Source organism: Pelophylax lessonae (assembly GCF_965119305.1).
Source record: "Pelophylax lessonae genome assembly, chromosome: 4".
In the NCBI taxonomy this organism is placed as follows: domain Eukaryota; kingdom Metazoa; phylum Chordata; class Amphibia; order Anura; family Ranidae; genus Pelophylax; species Pelophylax lessonae.
Genome location: NC_138771.1, coordinates 485,698,758 through 485,714,917, shown reverse-complemented (window position 1 = coordinate 485,714,917; position 16,160 = coordinate 485,698,758). Strand labels below are relative to the sequence as shown.

General features: G+C 43.8%; 1 protein-coding gene across 1 annotated transcript in view; it reads left to right on the top strand.

Annotated features, from left to right (window-relative positions):
• Positions 1–8,882, top strand: part of GYS2 (glycogen synthase 2) — a 127,722-nt gene extending 118,840 nt beyond the window's left edge. The window contains exon 16 of the mRNA XM_082255031.1: positions 8,461–8,882. Coding sequence (XP_082111157.1) covers positions 8,461–8,679 — 219 coding nt within the window. The 3' untranslated portion in view covers positions 8,680–8,882. The remainder of the gene's footprint in view (positions 1–8,460) is intronic.
• Positions 8,883–16,160: the final 7,278 nt, after the last annotated feature.

Below are 16,160 nucleotides of genomic sequence, written 5' to 3'. Positions count from 1 at the left end.
TTCAGGAATGGGTTTTTTTTTTATAAATGGATGGCTCAAAGCTCCTGTGTGGATGGCTCAGATTCCAGGTGACTCAGAAAATACAGGGAGAAAAACTCACGGTGCAGTATGTTTTTATTAAAATAAAAATAAATAAAAGAAAACAACTCACATTTTCTGGTGCCACACAGGCACTTGACACAGGCAATGTAAATATGACAGGGAAGGGAGCCGCTAGGACAACTGTTCCTTCCTTCCGCGTTCCACACTGTAGTTTACCGCAAACCGGATGTGACGTCAGACGTGCTGGACCTCAATGCATTTCGCTACTCAAGTGTCATCTTCTTGGCTCCCTTCCCTGTCATATTTACATTGCCTGTGTCAAGTGCCTGATCTCCTTGGTACCGGGCACAGCTATGCGGATGCCACTGGATTGAGTGGTAGACGCGGCAGAGCTCTGGGACTACACGTCCAGCGCGGCTCACTTCCGGACATGCCCCCCTTTTATTTAAGATTTGTCTGCGAGTCAGATGCAGCCATCAAAAGAGCCACGTCTGGCTCGCGAGCCATAGGTTCCCGACTGCTTTAGGTCCCTGTCGGTTGAAAACAGATCACAGGAGTACAGAATGAACTGCACTCCAGTTATCCACAGGAGAAGTATAGTCAAAAAAGCTTTGGCTATACTTTTTAAACTGATTGTAAACTATCAACTTATAAAACGACCCATTCAGTTCAAAATAGAAATGAAAGGTAAAAATGTTTTATATATATATATATATATATATATATAAAGCATTATAAATGCCTTTTTTTCCCTTTTTTAAATGATCACACTCCCTTGATTCTTAGCTGCATAAGAGCTGAGGAGGAGAAACAGCAGCACACTGAGCTTCCCAGTGAATGGCAGTGCAGCGGGGGGGGGGGGGGTGTCAGGAGAAGTCTGATCCTTGGAGGAGAGGAGAGTACACTGAGTTCCCAGCATAGCTAGAAAACTGACTACAGTGTGCTTTCCTGTTTGGTGTGGTCAGTTTTTAATAGAAAAGCAGCGGAAATGACAGGAAGACCAGCGACTTCACACAAAGGAAGAAATACAAAGAGAACAGGAGACTTTCTCATACAAATACACGATACAGCAGACACAGGATATATAGGAATGTGAAATGTTGGGGTAACAAACACAAGAGTTAAAGGTATAAAGGCAATCTTCCAATTGGGACACGTTTTTTAGTGACAACTGGAATTGTTTCACATTGAGGAAAATCCCTCACTTCCTGTTGAGTCTTTAAGACAGGAAATTAAGGGAAATCTCCCCAACAGGACAGAGACAGCAAAAAATACCTTATAGGGGTTCCCTCTCTACCCTACCCAAAGCTCAACTTTATAAAGCTGTGAAGACCGGGTGTGATATACAAACTACTAAAAAACTGCATGAAGGCACACAGGGCCTGTGTACTGTGCCCTGTCCTTCTTTTTATAAACATTGTTCAGATAGATACAAAGTAACATTGTCTATAAACATTGTTCAGATACAGAGATACAAAATTGTGTTTTGGGTTTGGTGCCTCAAACCAAGGTTGTTGGGACTTTAAGCGCAAGAGTAAACAAAGTATAGTATCATAGAATAAAAATTGAACAGTTTATTTTCAAAAAAGTTTTACAAGGTAATAGACAAGTTTGTCATGGATGGATTTAAGGTCCATCGGTGAGAGAAGTGAAGAAGTTAGAAAGGTAAGTGGCAAGGTGAAAAATGGTGACTTTTGAGGAACATTTGTTTCTGTTGTTCCATGCATGTATTTCAGGCTTGGAACTTTGTTCAGAGGAAAATGTCCAGGAGATTAGCCTACGCGTTTCCGCTGTATAGGTATTAGCCTTTTTCAAGGATAAGTCACCATGTAGCTTTTCTTTTGTCTGGTCCATGTGTGAAAGGTTTTCCCCAGGTTTCTAAGTCGCATGAGGAACTAAGGCTGCTTAGGCTAAATCATATAGATTAGCTGTACTGGTAGAATCCAAAAAAGGAGTTCCTCAAGATGAGAAAGTTTGTAGTTTTTGTCAGGTATAGCAGAAAAAAAACGGTTCAAGATGCAGCATCTCCAGGGGTGTTGTCTCTCCCTCAGCTGGAAAAAAAAATGTTACATTTTTATTCTATGATACTTTACTTTGTTGAAAGCCATTGTCGAAAGAAAGCCATAAGAAGTCCCGTTTGCAGTTTGCGAGAAGCCATGTGGGGAACACAGCGAACATGTGGAGGAAGATGCTCTGGTCAGATGAGACCAAAATTTTACTTTCTTGCTTAAAAGCAAAACGCTATGTGTGGCCGAAAACTATCACTCTGAACACACCATCTCCACCGTGAAACATGGTGGTTGCAGCATCAGGTTGTAGGAATGCTTTTTTCAGCAGGGACAGGGAAGCTGGTCAGAGATGATGGGAAGATGGATGGAGCCAAATACAGGGCAATCTTAGAAAAAAACCTGTTTGAGTCTGCAAAAGACTTGAGACTGGGGCGGAGGTTCACCTTCCAGCAGGACAACGACCCTAAACATACAGCCAGAGCTACAATGGAATGGTTTAGATCAAAGCATATTCATGTGTAAGAATGGTCCAGTCAAAGTCCAGACCTAAATCCAATTGAGAATCTGTGGCAAGACTTGAAAATTGCAGGTCACAGACTCTCTCCACCCAATCTGACAGAGCTTGTGCTATTTTGCAAAGAAAAATGGGCAAGAATTTCACTCTCTATATGTGGAAAGCTGGTAGATACATACCCAAAAAGACTTGCAGCTGTAATTGCAGGGAAAGGTGGCTCTACAAAGTATTGACTCAGGGGGAGCTGAATAGAAATGCACGCCACACTTTTCACATATTTATTTGTAAAAAAAATTTGAAAACCATTTATCATTTTCATTCGACTTCACAATTATGTGCCACTTTGTGTTGGTCTATGACATAAAATCCCAATAAAATACATTTACGTTTTTGGTTGTAACATGACAAAATGTGGAAATGTCAGGTTGTATGAATACTTTTTCAAGGCACTGTAGATCTATGCATGTGCATGATGGTGCATCTTTTTGTGTTGTTAGGCAGGTGCTTTGTTATGGTTCAATGTGTTTCATTTTTGCGATAGCATGAGTTTTAAACTTTTCAATGCACTTTTTTGTTATTTAGAATTTGCAGTGGACAGGGTTAGGGGCAATGACGGAAGCTGCTAATACTTATTGCCAATGCATCAAACTGCAACATGTTTGGATGTTTCTATTCATGTCTATGAGCCTCCCAAAGCACTAAAACACTAAAAACCAGAAGACCAAAAGACATATTTTTCACTATGCACTGCATAGATAACATGGGAAGAAAACAGAAAATATATATCAAATACTTACTGTAATTTTCCTTTCCTGATGGACTCCATGGCAGCACACGTATGGGTGTGCTCCGCCTCCTCTCCTACCCTATAGGACCCCACTCCCATAAATTTTTGCTCCAAGCCAGGAGCCGTGTTCCATGAATAGACTACTCCAGCAGATGGGAGGGAACTCTTGCTGCCACGGAGTCCATCAGGAAAGGAAAATTACAGTAAGTATTTGATATAAATTTTCCGTTTTCCTGACAGACTCCATGGCAGCACACGTATGGGAAATAACTAGCCATACACACCCGGGCGGGCAACTGCTGGTCAAACAGAAATAGGTTCAATTTGCACTGTCAACAGACAAAACTTTTAAACCAAAATCAACCGAGGATAAAGAAGCAGGTTCAACACAATAATGTGACATAAAGGTATTAATCGAGGACCATGAGGCCGCTCTGCAAATGACATCCGGTGCGACATGAAGGGAAGCCGCCCATGACGTAGAAATCCCTCTGGTGGAATGAGCCGTCACCACTTCCGGAGGAGCCAGTCCCTTGGCTCTATATGCCCACTGGATGGTCTGAACTATCCAACTAGATATAGTTCTGGAGGAAGCCCTCTTGCCTCTGTTCTTTCCATAAAAGAGAACAAATAGATGATCTGACTGGCGAAAAGAAGCTGTGATCTTCAAGTATAACTGAAGGACTTCACCCACATCCAACGGATGGATACTCGGGTCATCCTTGAAGGTTTCCGGATTCCGGATGAAGGGACCATTCGTTGTTGTCTAGAACGGTTCTTGACAGAAAATCTGCCTGGATGTTCTGGACTCCCGGAAGGTAGGCAGCTGACAGGTTGGAAAGATTCCGTTGGGCCCATGACATGAACGGTTTTGCTTCTTCCAGAAGGGAGGAACTGCGGGTGCCCCCCTGTCTCTTAAAATATGCGACTGTCATCGTATTGTCCAGCCTCAGGAGAACCGAGGCCCCTGTCACCAAGTGACAGAAAGCCTAGATGGCACGAAAAGCCACCCAAAGCTCCAGGACATTTGAGACCAGCCCGAGAGTGGGAAAGTCCCACCTGCCCTGGGCCACCTCCGACAGGCAGTGCGCGCCCCAGCCCATCCTGCTGGCGTCTGACATTACAACAACCCAAGGAACAGGAACAATCGAGTGGCAATTTAGGAGATTTTCCCATTGAAGCCACCAAGACAAACTCGCCCTCGTGGAGGATGTTATCCGGGTAGGAGTGTCTGGGTTCCCGGAGCTCCATTGACGGAGGAATCCGGTTTGGAAAGGCCTCATCCTCCACTGTGCCCATTTGACCATGGGAGCCGTGGAGACCATAGTCCCTATTATTCTGAGGCACTAAGAGGCCCGAAGATGAGAGGTTGACATTGCTGGTTGTATCCTGCTGCAGATCACTGGAATCTTCTCCACTGGTAGTGAGATAGTGCCTCTGGAGGTGTTGAAGTGTGCCCCCAGGAAGATCAAGGATTTTGTGGGTTCTAGATGGCTTTTTTCCAGGTTCAAGAGCCACCCGAATTCTTAAAGGGTGGAGATCACCTGAGACCTGTGTTGCAGAATCTGATCTTGGTCTTGTGAAAGAAGAAGCAGATCGTCTAGATAGTGAAACAATCGGATCCCTTTTGATCTGATCAGGGCTACAATAGCCAGTAAGATCTCTGAAAAGACCCGAGGAGAGGTGGTAAGCCCGAAAGGGAGACAGGTAAACTGGAGATGTACTTGACCCACAGCGAAGCGAAGAAACCATCCAATCCTCTGGCTGCACCACTTGACGGATAGTGAAGAGTGTTTCCATCCCGAACCTCTCTTTCCTTATGAAGGAGTTTAGATGAGTTAGATCTATGACCGGCCTCCAGGTGCCGCTTTTCTTTAACACCATTAACAGAGGTGAATAAAGACCTTGAAACCTTTCTTCGGCTGGAATTGGAATGACAGCATCCTAGGAGATCAGGGAATCTACGTATGACAGAAGAATTGACTTCTTTTCTTCCACACGAGGTAGAGCCGTAGGAATAAAGCGAAGAACTGGAGTTTCTTCGAAGGACCAAACGTGACCTTGAGACACGGTCTTGATGGTCCACTGATCTGTGATCGAGGCTGCCCAAACGTGCGCAAACTGAAGCAGGTGAGCGACTACTCACAACGCCTGGGCAGGCCTGATATCAAAAGGACTTTGTGGCCTCCCGACCACCTGAAGGTGTCCCCTTGTTAAACTTCTGACCCGTAGGTTGAGATCGTTTCCAGTTCTTCCTGAACTCACGACCGTGCCTGTAAGAGCGGGCTTCTCTGGATCGATCCGAGCTCTGCTTGTGCTGAAATCTTCTGCGGTCTAGCAGACGGCGATCCTGAGGGAGGAACCCCGATTTGCCACCAGTGGCGCGGGTAATGGCACTGTCCAGCTTATTGCCAAAAAGGGACGTACCCTCAAAAGGAATCCTGCACCAAGCTTGCTTGGAAGCAGGGTCGGCCAACCAAGGACGTAACCACAGAGCACGTTTGGCCGTGACAGAGGAGAGCATGACCCGTGCTACCAGGCGAATTATATCAATGGAAGCCTCCCCCAAAAAGCCATTGCCAGCCTTAACTCTTGGACAGCCGAGCTTCTGGCTACTTCCTCAGAGACACTTTGCAGTGTGACCTCCACCCAGGCCTCCATAGCCTTAGACGTGGCTGCTAGAGCCAGGGCTGGTTTGCAGGCCATACCAGCTGATAGATAGATCTTTTTAAGATCTGTATCAATTCGTCTATCCAGATCATCTTTAAAGGAGACAGAATCTTCTAATGGCAGGGTAACGTGTTTAACCAACCTCATTAAGGCTGCGTCTATCGTAGGTGCCGAATCAAGATGTTTTACCTTTTCATTCTTGAAAGAATACAACCTAGAGATTTTGGATGATAGGGAGTTCTTTCTTTCAACTCCTTCCCATTCGTCTGTGATGATTTCTCCCAGCTCGCCCAGAAAAAGGAAGTGAGCTCGTTCTTTTTTGAGCTGTTTAAAATACTTCCTCTGTTTTGCTGGGGAATCCACTGGCTCTTCCCACTTTAATGCCTCTTTTACCGCTTTCACTAGCAGTGGGACCATGGCAAATTCAAAGCCTGTATTTTGGTCCTCTAGGTCATCCTCACTTCCCGAGGAATCCTCCGAGAAGCGCCTCGGCTGGGAAGTGCCCGGCTCTAAATCCTCCCTCTGAAGGGGAACTGGTGTATCAGATGCATGACCAGACAACCGGCTAGGATCCCAATCCCTGAGGGATTCTTGAACGATCCGCCTGACCAGAGTTTCCACTGGCTGATCTGGGCCCTGTTTTTCCTTGATCGCCCCAGAATAGCCCCAACAGGATTTGCGTGTGGGGTGGTCAGAATGGCGGGAAGACCGGAGGCTAACTGAGCCTGGATTATCCTCATGGCGCCTAGATCTAGACCTGGATCTACGGTGCCTGGATTTAGATGATGCATGATGGTGGCCTGAAGGTGATCTATCCTTTGATCCAGACGCAGGGCGTTGGTCAGACCTAAATGGGCTGAAATACATAGGAAAGAAAAAGCTCAGGCTACAGTAAGCCAGCTGGCAAACAAGCGAGAGTTAAAATAAAACTCACCTGTTGCGCAGGGACTGGCCACCGGGGGGCGATGAGGCATGCATTGCAGATCACAGCGAAATACCCAGCGATAGGAAGAGAGTAAGAATCCAATCCTACCTTCCCACAGCCGCCCCTCCCCTCCCTCGTTCATGCAGGACTGGCCCAGCACAGGACTTACCCAACACAGGCAGAGACACGGCGTGGGGAGGCCGCCGCAAAGCCCACAGACATCCCAAGAATGACAGCTCAGACAGCTGTTTAAATTTCCCGGGAGTCGTAAAGCCACACCCCCATGACGCCGCCGCGTCATCGAAGACCAGAAATAGGGTGTGCTCATGTGGAAACCACTGCGGGGAACCAAGCCTCGCCCTGAACGCCCAATCGAGAGCCAGGGAAGTGGGGGAGGAGCCGAGAGCGGCGGTCTGGAACGCAGAAGCCCTCCAGCCGCCATACCAACCAGGAAAAGCAAACACAAAAATACAAAAAATTAGCAATACATTACCACCGATACCATCAGAAGACCCTGGAACGCTCCTCAACCGGAGACTGGCATGTGCATCAGGGCATAAGGGCCTCCCGCTAGTAGCAAGGACGTTTGGCCTGGCGATGCAGCCCACCTCTCATTCAGGATTAATGGCATCTTCCAGCATCATTTTTAATTGCCCGGGTCCACCCAGATAAGACTGAGATTGCTGGACTGAGATAGAAGAGGCATCATCCAAGAAAAGCCACACGCCACCAGGTATGTAAGAAAACGCATCCTATAAGGTAAGACTTCTCTTGCAGGAGGAGGACAAAAAAGGAACACGGCTCCTGGCTTGGAGCAAAAATTTATGGGAGTGGGGTTCTATAGGGTAGGAGAGGAGGCGGAGCCTACCCATACGTGTGCTGCCATGGAGTCTGTCATGAAAAACTATTTTTATTATGGGAGAGATGGACACATTTTAGCACACTGAAACATGGGCATTAAAATGCAACAGTGTAAATGGGTCTTTAGTGCTTTCTTATTGTTTTTTACATTGCTTTGTTTGTTAATTTCTTTTAGTGTCACATTTAAAAAAAGCACAAAATAAATGTATTTAATTTTTACCCTTGACAAAGTTATTGCATAACAAAGAGGCCCATAGCAGAAATGTAAAAATGGACTCACAACCATTATCTGAAGCTGTGCTCTTTAGCACTATCCATGAAAGATCCAATCCCAGTGTGAAAGGATGGTAAAAATACCAACTGAGAAAAATAAATGAATAAATGACAAAGAAACAGAGGTAAAATTATTTTTTCCATCCTTTATATCTACTTCCCCTTTGGGATTTCATTTCACTTCCTGTGTGGTCACAGGGATCGGAAGTGAGGGAAACTCTGCTCAACAAGGACACTGGTAGCAATAAAAACCAAAGGCTTCAACTTTTCAATTTTTAAAAAGAAAAAACAAAAAAAAAAACAAAGAAAAAACAAAAAACAAAGAAAACTTGTCTGGCATTCCAATTAAAATCTTTATATTTCTTATTATCCATTACAGACGGATGGATTCCGCTTCCCCAGACCTTCATCAGTTCCCCCCTCACCAGCCACCTCCCGGCCGTCCAGTCCTCATTCTAGTGATGATGATGAGGATGAGGATGTGAGATATGATGAGGATGAAGAAGCAGAGAGGGATCGTCAGAACATTAAGTCGTCATTTGGTGTGAGCCCGGTGTCTCATGGGAGAAAGAAGAAGCATGGCGAGTACAGGAATTGAAATATCACACAGCAAGAAGCAGATATCTGCCTATACCTGTGCAAATGGGAGCGCCTGCATCATAGTGGCACACAATATGCAGCGCCCCACAGTGGCTGGGCAGAGATCAGTCATTTTGTGATGTCTGTAGTGTAGATGTGTAATGTGTAGGGTGACTTCCTCTATGATTGTATATTTGTAGTAAATAGACATTCCTGTGATCACTCCAGTGTGCTTCTCCTCTTATTACATTTCTAGATTTCCAGGAATTTTCAACATAACCACAAAGACTTCACAATTGCCTTTATCTGATGCAGATCTTAGCAGAAATTCTGAAGGCCTATTCACATCATGTGCAGTGAGCTGCAAGGTACGCTATGATGTGGGTAAGGTGTGTTGGGTTAGGCAGCTTGTTCATTTTGTCAACGCACCTGAACACACAGAGAAATAGGCCCTGCAGCCCATTTATTTCCATATCAGTCCAGTACCGCTATTTCAGGTGTATTGCCACGAATCCTGAGAATTACAAAATCAATGAGGACTCTTTCACACAGACCCCGCAGTTGCAATGCTTCGCTTCAAGGCATTTTTAACTTAAGCTGCATAGTTTGATAGGTGGCACAGCCTGTCAAACTCGTTTATTGAGATCGATGGAGTTGCACTGCAACCATGACCCAGATGCTTGGCTCGCAATTACAGTGCAGTCCCACAATGTAAATTTTTTCATTTGCCAATTTAAAAAAGAAGTTAAAAAAAAACAAAAAAAAAGCAGGCATCAGAAGGCAGCAATAGTGCCACCTGAATGCCTGCAATCTGTCTTGGATTGCTTTTCATAGGGTGGTAAGCCTTACCAGCAATGAAAGTGTACTGTAAGAGACAAAGCCACTGACACTGTGTCAATGGCACTAACATAGCACATTTTTGGCTGCACATACACCTAAAGTAGAGCTATAGGCATATCATTACTGTGGCCATTTATACTGGAAAGGGAAATGTTATATACTTCTAGAGCTGTCTATGTGAAAAAAAGAAGCCCCTAGCCTTTTTATAATCATAATTTTGTATTTTCCATTGCCCAAAATTGTCAGAAATGGAACTGGTGGTGGTGGGACTATTGTGCGATTTGCAACCAGTGTAAGGTTCAGGCCATTTGTAAACTGCAGTTCCCAAGATCCCTTGCATCTTATACAAATTAGGTGTGTAATATTGGCTGTTACCAGCCATGGCACCTAGTAGCTTGGAATTCTGTGTGCAGAATAAGTCTGCCCAGAACAAAAGTTTGTGAGGCTGGGCTGGTCCTGCAGATGATGCTAATAGATTACCCGGATGAGAAACAAAGATGAAGGACTGGGGAAGGAACCAATCATCTATACCTTATTGGTTACTTGACAATAAGGTACTTGTCAAGTAACCAATATGCATACAGAGAAATCAAATATGTACAACTGGAGGGTAAAGCCCCCCAGAGGCGGTGCATCAAAAGTGGTTAATATATTGACAAGTTAGACAGGTAGTGATGTTAAGAGTCGGTTCACACTGGGGCGGCACGACTCTTTACTACTTCGGGGGCGACTTGTGCATTCCCATGCACCACGACTTCGGAGCGACTTGCATGGACTTCACATAATGGAAGTCTATGCAAGTTGCTCCGAGGTCGCCCCGAAGTAATACAGGACCCTTTTTCTAAGTCGGAGTGACTTGTGTCGCTCCTATTAGAACGGGTCCTGTAGCAGTCAATGGACCGCGAGGGAGCGCGACTTGTCAGGCTGACAAGTCGGCTGACAAGTCGCCTGACAAGTCGCGCTAGTGTGAATCGGGTCTAAAGGTGCCCAATTTTATTACAAAAAATATAAAGGTAAAAAAGCCTTATATTGTCCAATTTGAGGCTATAATGTAGGTCACAGTATACATATAAAACAGTCATCCAGTCACCCAGCATTTATCACCACACAAAACAAACAACAGAAAAACAAAAGACATTAAACCTAAAAAAGGGCTATGCAGACGCAAAACATGGACTGAAAAAAAAATAAAAAAAGTCACTGTACAGCGTCCGGACGTAGTGGAAAATATGCAAGAAAAAACAGTCGACACATGTGGCAAAAATATTTTGCAATGCAACAATGTCTCTCAAATCAGGGTCGGCTGGAAGGTTGCACTTAACCCAAAATTGGTCCATTGATGATGGCTAGTGAATGATGCCTGTAAATGTCATGCTGAAGCCATGTGAGGTAAATATAATGTAATTGCATCCATAATCCTCAACAAGAGTATAGTAATCAATGAGGGGCTATCTCACTTCACCTCCAACAGTAGCTCCAACCTATGTGTGAAGGCTATGCATATGAATGGCGAAGGGGCAGTAATGAGCCAGCCTGGAATAAAGGCTCCAAAATGGTAGCAAAATGTGTGGTGGACATAGAAAGCTTGTATGATAATGTAGCAGCTCTGCTGCAAATAAGCCAGTAAATCTTACTACGCCTCAGCTCCAATCGAGGAGAGTCCAAAGTAGGCACAAAATATAATCAATGTTCCGTAGATTCCGATTCACTTCAGACCAGCAGTGGTGTAAATGTCACCTTGATGCAGTTAAATCTCCATATAGGAAGATCTGGAGACGCCGGGAACAGCCCCACTTGTAAACTGGGGTTTACAGGGCTCCTGTGAATCTGCTCGCTGCAGTAACAGTAACAAGCGTACATGCATCCCTTCACCCAATACAGGTATCAACTTGGGTTTCCAATGACACAGTCCATGACGTGAGTGACGTCAGCGCGTTTCGCTGCATGCTTGCTTAGCTTCTTCAGGATAACGCCCCCTCTTTCTCAATCTCATAAAATAGCAACCATTCAGGGAATGTCTAACTGTCTTTGTTTTTAAAGTGATGCTGCTCCAGAGCCTTTCCTATGTGGGCTGGACAAACATCCATTAACACACGGTGTTCATTCATTTCAATCACTTCCTTTTTGTCGGTATATGTGTGTTTACATTTTTGACAGGGATTTACGATTGCTTCTTATTATATAGATTGGTCATTAACCTAACAGGAATTATCTAGAGGATAAAATATTCAACCTGTTCACAGCCAAATTGCCTGATTTATCCCATCTATATCACCACTGGTCATTCTAAAGGGGCAAAATAGCCAGATCGAGGACAGGTCTGACTATCAATCTTCCAAAAACACCTGCAGGTTTAATTCTGTGTTTAACCCTAGGGGGGCCAAAGATTTGAGCTTATAAATCCACCATTTTTCCTTTTTCAATAGTACCCTGTCAAAGTCACCCCTCCTATGTAAAGCTTGAGGGCATAGATAGCTTTAATCTTCATGCCCTCAAAGCTGCCACCATGCACTTTTTGAAAGTGTCTGGCAAGGGGTTTTTCCAGCTCCTTTTCCTTAATTTCTCTCATATGCTCACCTATCCTAATGCACAACTGCCTCTTGGTTTTCCCAATATAGAACTTGTCGCAAGGGCAGGTGAGCATATAGATCACTTTCGAAGTTGCACAATTCATCAAATCCCTTATAGAGAATCTTTTACCTCTTTCTGCATCCATGAAGGAATTTGTTTGGTCCACAAATGGGTACATCTGGCACTTACCACATGGGTACATACCTCTAGTTCTAGGATACTCTGACAGCCAATTGCTGTCTGGAGTTCTTACAAATTCTGAATGAGTTAAGATATCCCCTAAATTGCGGGCTCTCCTGGCAACCATATTGGGGGTTTTACCTACAAGTCTGGCTATGTTTGTATTATTTTGTAGAATTCCCCTATGTTTTTTTTAGTATTTTTCAAACGTCTTCCCACTGTGTACCAAACTGAGTAATAAGTCTAATTTGAGTGGGGGCTTCTATCTCATCTCTTTTTTGTTCAGATTATTTTTTTTGAAGGAGTACATCCCTATCACAACTAGCTGCCTTTTTTTTCGCTTTCCTTAGTTGCCTATGCGAGTAACCACGTTTACGGAATCTTAGATAGAGGTCTTTTTGTTTCTGTTTGTAATCTCTTTGTTTTGCACAGTTTCTTTTAATGCAAAGGAATTGACCAATAGCTATTTCATTTTTTTTTTTTTTTCTTTTTAAAGCCCGTGGTGAGTGAACACACTCAAGACTATCACCCGGTGCATAAAAAAGTGCACACACACAAACGTGAAGAACACAAAAAATGCACAGGGTGTGCGAAATGGTCCTACCTCCGAAGAGGTTGGACCCTGACCTTGATCCCCCGGGGCACAAGACTCCTGACAGGGACTGAGGTACTTCTAATGGTCTGCCAGGCAAACCCCGTTCTCCAGGGGACTGACAAAACAGCCCACCCCAAGTACTAGGTGGGGCTCCCCCGAAGGGAGACCCTATGAGAGAGGGCGAACCAAGCCAGAAGGCCATATCCCCCCCCTCCCAAGACTTTAAAGGCAGGCTCGAGGACCACACCCTACTCGTCATGCATGGAAAAAATAGGTGAAAGTGCAGTGACACTACAACAAAGAAAACACACACAAACAAAAAGGTGGGGAAGGGGAAGTGGGGAAAGTGCTATGGTGCCATAGTGAGGTACCATGGCAGGCCTTTCCGGCGGGGAATTAAAAATTCCTCTGGTCCGAGCCAAAAGGCCTGTCCCAAGAGGCAGGTGTGAAAAAAGTGTGTATGGTGCAGTTACCAAGGTGCCGAAAAACTCAAGGCAAGCTGCCCCTCACCAGTGAGAATTAAGGCACCCCTGGGCTGCCACCCCAGGGGCACGTACACCACAGGTTTTTTTCAGTCTCGACCTGCTATTTCATTTTTTAACCATTCCGGATGGTGGCTATCTGCCTGAAGCAAAGTATTTGCTGCCGTATCCTTCCGGAAGGTACGTGTGATCAAACTTTCCCATTCAATAGTAATCAACAGATCCAAAAACGGGATCTGGACCCTGTCAAATGTATAGATGAGGTGAATATTCCTAGTATTAGAGTTTAAACATTCGATAAACTAATGTAAATCATTTATATTGCCCTTCCATGGAACCAATATGTCATTGATGTATCCTAGCCATGTAGAAACATGGCCTGGGTACATCAGTAATGTAAAGACCTCATAAATCTCCCATAGTCCAAGATGTAGGCATGCGTATGCCCATGGGGCTCCCATTGAAGTCCCTCTAAGTTGTTTACAGAATTTACTAGAAAACTGAAAGAAGTTGTTCTCCCAAGGCAAAATTCAAAAGATCCAAAATTAATTCATTTTGTGGGCCCAAGATGGGATAATGACTTTCTAGAAAAAACTTCACTGCTTGTAGTCCACAGTGGTGTGGGATAGAGGTGTTGCCGACTTTTGACATCTATACCCACTAGCCACATGTCCCTTTCTACTATTTAATCCTTAATCTTACTCAGGACATCTCTGGTGTCTTGCACATAGGATTTAAGTTGAATTACCATGTCCTTCAATAAAAGGTCTAGATATTTACCAATTTTCTCCAACTGTCCATTTATTGCAGAGACTATGGGTCTACCTGGTGGTCTTTCCAAACATTTATGGACTTTTGGGATTATGTAGAATGTCAGTACATTATAGCCTGCTACTTTCAGATTCACATTTAGTGAGTAGTCCCACCTCTCTAGCCATGTCAAGCTTTTCATTCAGTCTTCTTACTACAATAGGAAAAGGGTTGATGTCTAATTTTTGATAAGTAGTCTCATCTTTTAACTGTCTTATAACCTCATTCTCATAATCTCTTTCATTTAGGATGACCACATTCTTACCTTTATCACTTTTTTTGATAATAATATTTTTGGCCTTTTTAAGCTCATCAAGGGCCTTTCTTTCCATCCAAGTCAAGTTATCCTGTTTTCCTTGTCCCCAGTCAGTGGTTCCAAGACCCATCTGTACTATGTCTAGGAATAGATTTAACCATCTACTCTTACTGAATAGTGGCTTCTTAGTTGATTTTATTTTAAAATCTACCAGTCTTCTAGCACTTTTATCCTGTTCCTCCCAGGCTTAATTTTCCTCTAGAACGGAAACTAATGCTTCAAAGGCCAATTCCTCCTCATCTTTAACTTGTGCACCTTTTAAATCTTTTGGGGGGATTTCTTTCTGATCATATAAGATTTTAAAGAAGATTTTACGTAAGAAAAACACAATGTCTTTACAGACAGTAAACTCATCTATGCTATTAGTAGGGGAGAAGGACCTCCCTTTTTGAAGTAATTGTATATGCCTGCCCTCAAGAGGAAAATCAGAAAGGTTAATTATTTTATTATCCATAGTTTCTGTTTCCCTATTCTCTCCTTCATTTATCGTTTCTGATTTTGTGGCCCGTCTGTACGTTGGTCCCTTGTCTTTCCATCTGCCCTTTCCCCTCACCGTTGGGGTTGCCCCTATTTTTATGTTGTTTATGGGACCCTCGGGATCCGCCGGTTCTAAAAAAGTCACTGATTCGGTAGCAGTTTCTTTGTCAGTGTCACTAGGTGTTCTATACCCACCTGAATGGGAGTTTGACCTTTGTCCTCGTCTCCTTGATCTACTTCGTCCTTGTCTAACTATCACTTTTCCCCCTTCTCCCAGTCGTTTACGTCTCTTCTAATTTTTTATTGTTTTGTATATTTTAGATTACTTTGAGTTCTTTCAAAATGTCATTGTTTCTCTGAAAATCCTTGGTAGTTTTAAACAGTTCTAGACCCTGTGTGCTTACCTCGATTAATCCAACTAATTCAGCTAATTGAGTTTTTTGCTCCCCCACTATCAACTCCATCACCTTTATACCAGGTCAGTGCACAATCAAAACACAATTTTCCATGTATTCAAGAATCGCTTATTTTGGAGGTGGTCTGCCGGAACCACCTTATCACGAAGTCCCCTAGGAATGATTCTACGCTCAATATATGTTTCCAGGATGGACACATCTTACTTCCTATTAAGGGGTTTAATTAATAATTTCTTTTGTTGTTTAAATCTTTCTCGGATGTCCTCCTTATCTGTTAGTAATTGGGGCATGTCCCTCTGAAAAACTGATCAAATTTCTCAATCTATTTCCTCCCCCAAAGTGAACACCATCCCTGACAGGCACCGTTGACCACGTTCACTGTTAGCTTACCCATCAAAGAAGACAACAGTATTCTTCATGCCTCCTCCCCAGCATCAGCATGTCATGCTGTAGTCCTTCTGGACATACGTAGCCAATGTAAGGGTGATAGCACTGCCATTTTGAAAAGAGGAGGCCTTGGTGTGGTCACCCTCTAACAGGAAATGCCATACAGCAGAGATCTCTGGCAGGATCAACAAGTATTTAGTAGGATTAGGAGGGGGAATCACAAAATGAAACTTATACAAGGGAGTATATATTTTATGCTGAACACAATATCAGTTTCTAATCTTTGCTTTATTTCTATCATAAATAATTCTGAAGCTAAGCTATAGAAAATTGTCAGACTAATGCTTTCTCATGATAGCAAACCGCAACCCTACAGTGTGAATGTTTCAGAACTGCTGAAGGTGTTAATGACCCCCACTAACGATC